Source organism: Sinocyclocheilus rhinocerous, unplaced genomic scaffold, assembly GCF_001515625.1.
Source record: "Sinocyclocheilus rhinocerous isolate Xijiao unplaced genomic scaffold, SAMN03320098_v1.1 scaffold603, whole genome shotgun sequence".
Taxonomy (NCBI): Eukaryota; Metazoa; Chordata; class Actinopteri; order Cypriniformes; family Cyprinidae; genus Sinocyclocheilus; species Sinocyclocheilus rhinocerous.
In genome coordinates this window covers 1725851-1737687 of record NW_015656630.1, presented here as the reverse complement: position 1 = coordinate 1737687, position 11837 = coordinate 1725851, and the positions used below count along the sequence as shown (strand labels likewise).

The 11837-nt window shown below is 35.3% G+C and overlaps 1 protein-coding gene across 1 annotated transcript in view; it reads left to right on the top strand.

The window, feature by feature from the left end:
* Positions 1-7824: 7824 nt before the first annotated feature.
* Positions 7825-11837, top strand: part of LOC107720547 (1,4-alpha-glucan-branching enzyme) — a 146815-nt gene continuing 142802 nt past the window's right edge. Inside the window, 1 exon segment of the mRNA XM_074560110.1 lies at positions 7825-7922. Within this exon segment, the coding sequence (XP_074416211.1) occupies positions 7825-7922 (98 nt within the window).

Below are 11837 nucleotides of genomic sequence, written 5' to 3'. Positions count from 1 at the left end.
AACACTGAATCTTATGTCTGTATAGAGCTCTTGAACAAGTTTTTTTTGTTCTAAATAAATACATGATGATCGCAATTAAGATCAAGATTATTTTTTTTTTAGTTTGTTTCTTCTGAAGTCTTTATAATGGAGTAAATCATGCAAGTTTGTGTGACTAATGTTAGCTATTGTGTGTGTCACTAATGTCAAGTATACCGATTTGTTAACACCCGCACTTGTTTTTCATAACTAGAATTTAGTCTGATTAGCATGCACAGCTTATATATTGCGGGAAATATTTTGCTTTACACACACAAACACATTTTTGCAATACATGTAGCTCTGTTTAATCTCCCACAACCATTCCATGATCATCCCACCAATCCCAGTACCATCCCACCATCATCTGAACACCTTCCCCCCAACTGCCAAGCCCCACCAACCCACCACCATCAATTTTTACCATTTACATTAAAGAATCGCTCAAAGCAATTAGAATTTTTAGCATCTGTGAAGCAATTTAGTGAGCTGACCTTCTGAGAAAACAGAAATAATTTCAGCTATTTCATAATTAAATTATGATTCCAATATATACAGTACACAGAACAGACATTATGAACATAAATGTTTATATCACAGGAAACATCTTCCTTTAATGAGGCCATTGATGCTTTAATATAAATGCATTAAAATCTCACTGTTTATCTGCCCGCTCTCTAATGTAGCTTCAATCTATGTAATCCCAGACCAGAAAACAGGATCTGAAACATCCATTAAACACATCATGAAGTAAGTTCACAAGGAGGCTGTGAGAGTTCCATCACAGTCAGGCGATGAGAGTGATGCTTCTGAGGTCACGTGTGAAAATGTATAGTGGTCACATTAGTGAGAAGATGTTCAAAATTCAAATGTGACCTGAACTGTTGTGGAGAAGATTGAAACTTCAGTACTGGCAAGCCAAGGTTTGTTTACCAGGGAATGTATTCTGATAATGGTAGCTTAGTAGGGTATAGCAATTTGTTTTTTAAGTAGCTTTGGATAACTCTGCCAAATCCATAAATGTAAGTCAATTGAAACAAAAATGCATAAACAGACAGAACTCACCTTAAGCTGAAAGTTAATTCTCTCAAACTTATCTTAAAGAAAACAAAGACCTGAAAGAGCCCTTTAACCCTCTTTCCCCCTCAACGCCTTTAAACTGAGAAGTCTGGTTCATGTTTTTACTTCTGATTTAAATCGTCTTTGATTCAAGGGTCAAACAGACAGCTAATGACATCTTTTAAATGTACCACAGCAGACTAATAGAAAACTCTGAACATGATGGTCAATGGTCTCTAATGTCAAACATACAATCTTAGCAACAATTTTTTAAAGTGCTAGAGTGCGTGAAAGAAATATTTTAATATTTCAATATAACTTTCCATCTTTATGATTGTACACATATTATTTCAAAGTAGACAAAAGGGCATCATAATTCTGCATGCTCCTATTAGATGCAGGTGTATAAATTTAAAGAGACAACACTTTGAGTTTTACATTTTTTGATTGAACATATTGCAGGGTTATTAACAACATTGCTGTGCATAAAAATTGTGTCAGATCTGTGCTATTAATATTGCCCGATGGAATTACAAATATAACAAGCTCTTATATTTAATGGAGAGGTTAGTGCATTGCGATAAGGTTGCTGTGGTCTTAGGTGGTATAGCTTTCTGCCCATCCATATGTATTTTTTATGCAACTGGAAGTGCAATTGCATAGAAAAGTAACATCATGCTGCTCCCAAATATGCTGCAAGATTTGAGGCTCGAGTATCATCCATTCACATTGTTCAGTACTTTTTTATTTGGTGTTTATTTAATATGGATATTTGTGATTGTTTAGTAATATAGAACACTTCTGCTGTAATGTATGATATTTTATTATGTGCCAGTATCCATCTGATCTTCTTGCTTTGAATTTTTGTTAGAAAGCGTCAATGAAACGTGAAGGCCTTCAGACTTCTGCCCGGTGGCTTTTAAAAACATTTTCCACTATGCATTGCTCATCTCATCCGTGTCACAGCTCCTCTTCGCCTGATGACTCAATACTAATGCATGTCTACTCAGAGTTGAAAGCTGCCAGTCTGTTCTCCTGTTCTCGGTTACAAAATAAATAAAATAAAAAAACAAAAAACAATGAAAGAATAAAAAATAGCTCTATGAACACAACAAGCTGCAGAGATCCCTTGTTGTACACAATTAAAAATTAAGCGTTTTGCCCAAACTTGAAGAGGAAATTCTTTCAGATATTAATTAAAGTACCTACTATGAGATATAAACACCTGCTTGTTTTGATCAACCTAGCTGTATTATTGGAAAGCTTAGCATTAGCAGTTAATGGGAAATGTTATTTGGCTTCTTTCAAACCAGAAAATGAATTAGAAAATAAATGCATCTATTGTACATGCAATGCCATTCTCATAACCAGTTATCCAATAACTGCACGTAAATTCAAACTCCAAACATCCATTCACATACATGCCTGTTTTCTGCATTTCTTCGCTTTTATGTACAGTACATCTCCATTTATGACTCTGTTCAAGCCCATTCACCCAGCATGCAAAAAGATGCTAAGGACCCAGGAGTCATGCCAATAATGTAGGCCACTCTCATTATGGTCGAACATTCATGTCCTGTTTACAAAGACATGCTGCTTTAGTTTCAACCCACCAAGCACTCCTTCCACAGAAACACCACTGCCTTGAGAAACAGAAGTATGAGTATGTGCATGTATATGGCAAAAGAAAGGGAGCTAGAAGGTAAAGAAAACAAGAAAAAAAATGTAAATCCATTTTAGCATTTTAAGAACCCTGGGGAAATAACTGACAATAAAAAAAATGTATTCAATCAATAAACTTGTAAACTTACACATTTTGACTGAAGAAATATGCTTTTAAGAGACAGACACTGTAGTTATGGCATCTGTTTGGCTGACCAATGGCAGACTGTTTTGGGAAACTTGTTGGAAATGTATACAGTCCTGATTGGTGATGTGAATGGTACAGAACTTGCATAATGAGCAAGATCCTAGCAATACATAGCAATGGTGTTTTTTCGGCAATTAAATTCAGATTCAACTGTAAAAAACAAACAAAAAAAATATCACAAGCTCGCAGCCTTTCCCTTGTGACCACACACACACACACACACACTCAAACATGGAGATCGACTGTGCTGTCTGTCTTCTGAAATGCATCAGATCAGTGAATCACAGCACTTGTGACTGTAACTGAAGTACGGTGGGTGGGAGGTGTCATGAGCTCGGTCTAAATCAATCAATATGCCCTGATCATCCACATCCTGTCTGTTTCATTTCAAGTCCCATGCTGGACAAGAAACCTGGCAAACATGTCCAGATTACTCACACAAACACTTCTCATGGATGCATGAAGCAACCAACAGTGATGATGATGCAGAGAAAAGGAAGTATTGACTTTCTGTTGTATTTATTCAAGACTGTCAGTTAATGTAACATGGATGTCATGAAGCATCTGCTTTAAAAAGACTCAACAAACATTTACACTATTGAAGAAAAAAAAAAGATTTTCTTCCAACTTGTAAATAATGCTGTCAAATCGATTAATCACATCCAAAATAAAAGTTTACGTTTACATCATTTATGTGTGGGTACTGTGTATATTTATATGTATATATTCAAGAAATATATGCAATATATGTATAAATAATATGAAGATATACATCCACTTAAACATTTCTTAAATATATACATGTGTATTTATATATACATATACATATATTAATCGCAATTCATTGATTTAACAGCACTACTTGTAAATAAAACAAAGATTATTAGAGTATGTTTTACAAGAAAACACTATTTCAGTATTCCTATTTCAAAACTGCATGTTTAATTCATTGTGTTAATTGGTTTATTTTTAATTGTTTGTGAAATTTACTAGCAATTTATGAGTGAAAGTGGTTTCTACGCCAATTTTTTTATGCATGTAAATTTACATTAATGCACAAAGACAGACCATTTTTAAGTTGTGCAACACAAAAGGGCCCAAAAATTATTATTATTAAAAACGTTCCCCGTAAAGTTGTTTATAAAGTGGAAATCACTAATCAAACAGAAGAAATACAAGTCACAGAAAAAGAGAACACAATAAAGGTGCCAAATTCGAGACACTGATGATTTAGATCAATTACCTCACAGGGCTGATTCAACAGCATACAAAATTCTGCTTAATCCTTTTCTCTCTTGATCCCTTTCTATAAATCTATCCCAGCTTACATTTACAACCGCAAACACATGCAGCTCTAGCAGACTGTGACCGAGAGAAAACAGTGAACACAAAATCCATGCACACCTCCACAGATAAACAATAAACTCCTGTCATTTCTTATCAGAGCTTGTGATCACATATGCCTTCTGCTTAAAACACATGGAAAGATGTGAAACAACAAATTCACATTATTTAAATGTGAAGTGTGTACATTTGCAATTGAAAAGCAAAAACACAGACACTCCCACCTTCCAGTGATTGACAAACAATAGATCTATCTATCTATGTATCTATCTATGTATCTATCTATCTATCTATCTATCTATCTATCTATCATAGTATTGCAACAGAGCAAATAAAGCTTCAGGCTAGATATAAATACAAACCAGTTTGATCATATTTTCTGATTACTGCAAAAAATATATAAAGGTAAACAAATAAATAATGCAGTAAAGGGGGTGAAATGTTAGGTGGAGAATGAAAATGAATAGAATACTCCCCCTGGTGGATAAACCAGCAAGTGATTATCGTGTGTATTTGTGGACCGGGAGGGATTTGACCGCCTTCAACCTTGAGCCCCTGCTGATATTGAATTCATCACAAAGGAGAGAACAACAGCGCTGATGCAATAGAAGAGCTAAGATCCATATTTATAAAATGATATCCAGATCACATACTTTGTCTGATACTGGCTATACAAGCTGTAGGCCAAATAAAATTTGGCTACATAAAATCGTTGCTTGACTGAAATCTACACACCATATACCAATACCACACACACACACACACACACACACACACATATATATATTAAATTATTTAGTATTATTAAGGATAACATTCAAATGTTCTGCAGCCCATTACAGATAATAGTATGAAAGATTAGAATGTTTTTAATTATAATACAGATATTGTTTAGCTTCAGTTTAGTGTAGGAGATATTGACAAACTGGCTCAGAAAAAAAAAAAAAACATTATATCTCTTAAAACAAGCTGCATATCTGTCGCTGACAGCATGGTGTTTGTTTTTATTAAAAACCACCATTCCCTTGTGATACATTTAAATGAACAAACACAATGATAACATGGCTATGTAAATCTACGTCTCAATTTCAAGGGGGACATGTTGGTTTAACGACCTTGTCAGAACCTGATGTGAAGAATAAGTGACCCTCGACCACTTATCCACGGTTATGTATGTAAATCCAACCATGCGTATGCAAATCTTGACATGTAAATGCACCGTTGAGCTACATAATGTAGTGATTGCAAAAATGGGGTCCACTACAGAAAAAACATGTCATGAGATCTGAGAACTACTCCATTACTAGTCACATCAAACGACTTCAAGAGGGAGTTATTTTAAGAGTTCGTTTAATTTAAACTAAATTATCACAGAGGCTCTGCTTGTCTGTCTGGATCGCTCGTCCTCCATGTCTAAGGGTTTCAGTCTGTCTGAGTGAGTGAGTGTGTCTGGGTGCGGTCTTCTTGTTTGACTTGTCTCTAGGGAAGTTGCTGGAAGGAAATGTCTTCAACGCGATGTGGCAACATGGCCCCATGAGTCATGTGACAGCTCTAAAATGGCCTTTTGATTCCGATTCACAGCCCATAATAACCACGCTACCAGATCTAAGGCCCTTTTATATCGCCTCGGCAACCCTACCCAGGGAATTTGCGCTGTCCTCTTGTCCTCTCGCTGCATTTCACCAGGGAAAACTATGCCGCCGAGAGAAAAAGCAAGAAATGGGAGAGTGAGGTGCTTTGTGTGCATATTCTTCATAACATCATAACTCACTCTACTTTCCAAGTCACAGAAAAACAGTCAGGAAATACCTCGCCTCCTCCAGGCAAAGTTACTGCAGACAATAAAGGTAAGAATGTATATCTCAAGGGCCTAGGATAGACAAATCACAGCACTTCCTTTTTTTTTTGCTCATTTAGGGGCCAAAGAGAGCGAGCGAGCGAGCCACCTCAGATACAAAACGGCAGAAGGGAACTAGAAAAAAAAGCATATGGACATGTGGTATAATATTTGTCTTGGGCCACAACAGCAAAATCGATTTAAGACTCTCTTTTCATTTCAAATATCAACCCTATACAAATATATAACATATAAGACAAATACGACTAGTTTATGGCCTTCATGCAGCATGAATAAAGGCTTACCTGGCTGAGGACTATGAAGAGTCTGTAGCCTGGAGCAACAATACAGCTTCATTCATTGATCATACCTCCTGAAAATTACAGCACTAATGCTTGTAGCAAAAGATGTGTGCCTTTTCATTTAACAGAACAATTTTTCTTCTTGATGCATAATGGAGCTGAACCCCATTCTGTGCTTCTGAGAATATATGGAGGAAATGTCTACAATACTCTTTATGTTCCCAAAGCCGTTTTCATCCAGATGCTGCCATCATTCCCAGTGTGGGCTGAATAAACAGTGGGATGACCTATGACCCCAGGCTTTATGATCTCATAAGCTCAAATCCAGTTCGTGGTTGAGCTGGCCATACACTTGTGTGCATTTATTTCCAGCATTACACTTCTGCGGACTGAGGTTTTATCTCAATGAAGAATGTCTAGAGTGTGACAAAGACAGAAAGTCAACAGAATATGTTCTCTGTATGTAGATCTTGTTTGAGTATGTGTAGGTGTATGACTGTAAAACTAAGTAAAAATGGTAGCAGAAAGAATATCATGTTTTCTAATTTACAAAAAAAATAATACAAGAGGGCAGTCTAATTATTTATGATAAAATACAAAACCCAGTGGCAGAGTACATTATGATGAGAAAAGGGTAAAAAAAAAGTAGCTTAACTACCTTACTTTTCCCCCTAGTGAGTTACAGCATAAAGGATAAGCCTATTATAAGTTTTTGATATATTAATAAAATATTTTGGCTCTCGTCCATGCCATGGGACTTTACAGTACTACATACATCATTCTGACAGTAGTTTGCCTTCCCATTTCTGGAGGTTAGTTGGATAAGTACACATATCTTGAAATCGGTTTGTAAGTCATTGGCATTCTGTATAAACATAACATGTTTTAGACATCAAAATTCAATAAAATATATGTTATATTTATATAATAATACATTTATATAATACATATAACATATTTATATTATTTATAAGATATACATGAATAATAATAAAACTAATACTAACTACTTACGCTAATTCCCCTCTAAGAAAGTAAATAAACACAAAAATTGCCAAAATTATTTTGAATTCTAAAGCTAAAAAAAAGTGATTCTGTACAATCGACTTAACAGTGAAAACTTTACTGCAATAAAATCAGAAATAAGTATTTATGAAAGCACAAACACTGAGAGACAAGGGCAAGTTTGCTGCCAGCCAAGAAATGTGTTTTATATGAAAGGAGGCCTGTTCTGCTTTGCGCGCTGACTGGATTGCACAACAGGCCAAGGTGGATTGGTCGTGTGTTTGCTAAGCTCCCAGAGAAGCTCCCAACCTCCTTTAAATTCGGACTACCAGACCCCTTTGCGCAAGAGATGATATATCGCTTCTATTAAAACTCTGAGAGCCACAGCAATGTCGGATTCAAGCACTGATGAGAGTTTACCAAACCTTACCGCGTTTATCCAGACAGATCGGTATATACGACACTATGAGGGAGAGCTACGCAGAAGGTAAACACACCTTGTTTAAACTTTTAACAAATGCGACATGCCTGCTTACTTGGTTTTATTCTTGGTTTTATTCATTTACTCTGTTTTTTTTTTTTTTACTAAAATCATGCGTTTAGATAACTGTAATTCATACCTGGGCGTTTCTTCGACTAGGGGCACTTTTATCCTTGTGAAGTTGAATAAAAAAAAACTTGTTTGTAACCATAAATGTCATTTCCACCACATGCTGTCATTTCCACCACAGAGGGCAGTGTGGTGGAAATGACATTTCTGTAGTTTTTTGTGAAAAAAATTGAAGATAGCTTCACTGATTAGCTTTGAATTAATACTTAGCATTTCATGTATGCAAAATACTCTTATTTAACTTAAAATTTTTAGCTTTTTAAAAACACCCTTGAAGGTACAGCATGTTTGGAAATGACGTAGAATAAATATATTAACTGATCAAGCAATATATACCTTGATTTTTCTTGATTTGTTGTTGATGAAAATTTAAATTCCCTCCATGTCCAACATGTGCTCTGATGTCACTGAACATTTCCATAGAAACCACCTAAACAATCTTTCACACAAACTTTTTAAAGGGACATTACAGTGTTGTGGTGGAAATGACACCAATATTGTGCGACAGCTATATTTTGTATAGAAAGTAATATTGATCGTGGTCTCACATTAAATACTATTATGTATTTTAATTATTTTACTAGTGCTTAATTCAGGTACATTAATAGTTACCAGATAAGTCATATTTTTAAACTGTATTTTCATTGTTGAAGTTTAAAAGTCTGGGTGTGCGACAAGGAGAAAACAGTGATTTTGACACCTATAAGGAGGTTGAAAAGTATGAAAAAAATCATAATAGAAAGGTAGTAAAAAGTTTTTAAGGTGGTTTTATTGTTAGTTTGACTAAGAAAGAGGAATTTGTCCAAAATTATATGTATTTTTATAAATATGACCAAAGAACATAAAAGTGCCCATAGTCTAAGAATCACCCACCTGTAGTCTTCTTCACTATGTGCGTCACTCAGGTGGAGTTCACGGGAACTCCAAAAGTTTCTGATTGCTAATCCAATCAGAAATATGTGTGTCTCTCACGTGCTGCATGTTCGGCCTGACATATTACGCACTCTATTAAAGAAATCTATGCTGTTTGTGTTTATCTATTAATGCTGCCAGGCCTAAATGCTCCAAACGTCAATTAATGAAAGTATTCTAATAATTTTAGTTGATTGTTCACCAAAATGTACAGTTTAATGGCATACCCTGCTAATAAAAACAAAAGAAACCATCACAGAATTTGTAATGGTTTTATTGGTTATAATGGGAATTGTATTGGTTTTAATGGAAACTGTATGGTCCCTGTAAGTCTCTGTTTGTCACCTTCTATTGGTGGCTTGTTAAAACCACTAAATCCTAAACACACTACAGGAAACAATTTTTTAATGGTTAATAGGTGATGGTTTGTAATGTTTGTTTGTAATTTGTAGTTTCCGCAGGGTGTGACTGTTCAGCTGATGGAACTTTCCAAAATACATTTCGTTATTATTTCCTCGGAGGAGGAAACGCCCCTGCTTGATGAATAGAAAGATCCAAAGATCAGCATTTATCTGAAATAAAAAGCTTTTGTAACATTATACACTATACCAAAAGTATTTTTTTATTATTTTTTTATTATATAAATTATTACTTTTATTTAGCAAGGATGCTTTAAATTGATCAAAAGTGATGATAAAGACATTTATAATGTTACAAAATACTTCTATTTCAGATAAATGCTGTTCTTCTGAACGTTCTATTCATCAAAAAAACCTGAAAAAAAAATCTTCTCTGTTTTCAAGATAATAATAATAATAATAATAATAATAATACATGTTTTTGAGCAGCAAATCAGCATATTAGAATGATTTCTGAAGGATGTGACTGGAGTGATGCTGAAAATTCAGCTTTGAAATCACAGGAATAAATTACATTTTAAAATATATTCAAATAGAAATCAGTTAATTTAAATAATAAAAAAAATTTCACAATATCACTGTTTTTTCTGTATTTTTGATCAAATAAATGCAGGCTTGGTGAGCAGAAGAGACTTCTTTAAAAAACATTAAAAATCTTACTGATCAAAACATTTTAACTGGTAGTGTATTAAAACACATTCTCTAAAGTGCCTAAATGTCAAAATTAGTAGGGGTACAATGGGGCTAAAGGCCCACCTTAAGAAAAAATGTGTCATTCACTGCGCCTAAAATGTATAATTGCAGAAAAAAATATATACGTTGTATTGAACATTAATGGAGCAACAGATTTTGTGTAAAAATAAATAATTCAAGTTGTTTATTTTGTTTAAAAATCTTATAAATGTATGAGGTGGCAAGAGGGGCCTTTTACCTCACACACGGGGTAAAAGGCCCACCAGCATGGGGTAAAAGGCACACGGTATTGATACAAATACTTCAGCTAAAATAATGTTTTTTTTTTAATAATGTCTAAGTTAATATTTGTTCAAAACAATCACTTTAGCAAAGTTTGTACTATTTTCTGCTTATTTTGAAAAATAAAAGAATATTTCATATTATCATATTAAATATGATGGTTTCATTCTAAACATGGTGAGTATCTCTAATATGGACACCCAACATAATATATGATATTTACCATCTGAATCTAACCATGTCATGTCAACAAATGGAAAAGTCAGCCATCTATTAATTATCATGTTAATTACTGTGCGCCTTTAGCCCTTTCGTTTCAGCGTCATGTTTCGGGGCGTGGAAATGTTGCCACAATAACAGACCGGTGTGTAAAACTCTCTGACGTATTTTAAAGAATTTTGTGCCGCGAACTTTAAATATTTCACATATTTTTGAAAATCCAGCGTTTAGTTGATCCTGATAAGAGCTCGTCATCACGGTTGTAAACACGACGGCTTTCTTCTTTCGTGAGGGGGTTTGGCGTCAGGGCATCTTTGTTTCCAGGCAGAACGTTACAGAACGCGACACACACGTCTCCCTGAAATCCTGTATAATTCAACCAATCCGATGACAACTTCGAAACTCCTGAAGTGTTTCCACTTTTGTGTGCCATATGCATCAGAAGTTTAGCCAACATTCCGTGGGCGTATTCTAATACTGAACACACTATTGAATTATTAGGCTGTGACTCATATTATTTGTATTATTATATATTATATATTATCTCTTTCATCAAGTCCCGCGCATCGGTTCTGTTCGGAACCTTTTGACGGAAGCACGGAACAGACGGGAGAGGGAACTAAAAAAAAAAAAAGGGCAGCGGGCCAATTCTCCCGGTGCTCCCGATGGCAAGTCTGGGCCTGCCTCACTGCTTTGTTTTCATCTGTGTGAAATTCAGTATGACGCATTCCTTGATTAAGGTCCATTGTCATGTTTTGCTGATACTGTATTATTGAATTACCATTTTTTTGATGAGCTATAACTGTTTATTGTTTGTAAGAGCCAAAATGTTGTGAAATTGTGTAACTTTGGCTTTCCTGACCAGACTATCCCTCACCTTAGAATCCCCGTGGCACCATCTCATTGTCTCCACTCGGTTCCATAATAATTTGGGATTGATATAGTAGCATTTGCCATATACGGTGAGCATGAGCAGCTTTACTGTGACAGTCATGAATTCCAGACTTTTTTGATTATTAATGTTCATATAGAACTCATAGTGGAAGATATGGGACTGTCAGCTAGTCCAGCAGACAGAGAAAGCAGATAATTGGCCAGAGCTTGTGAAAACAGGGTGAGATGGCACACAGAGAGACAGCGTCTGAGCTTGGCAGGTTTCCCCTATACCACCAGCCAGTTGTCATATCTTGTTAAAATTCACTTTAATGTCTAGAGCCTCTCAGACAGACACACACACACACACACACACACACACACACACACACAC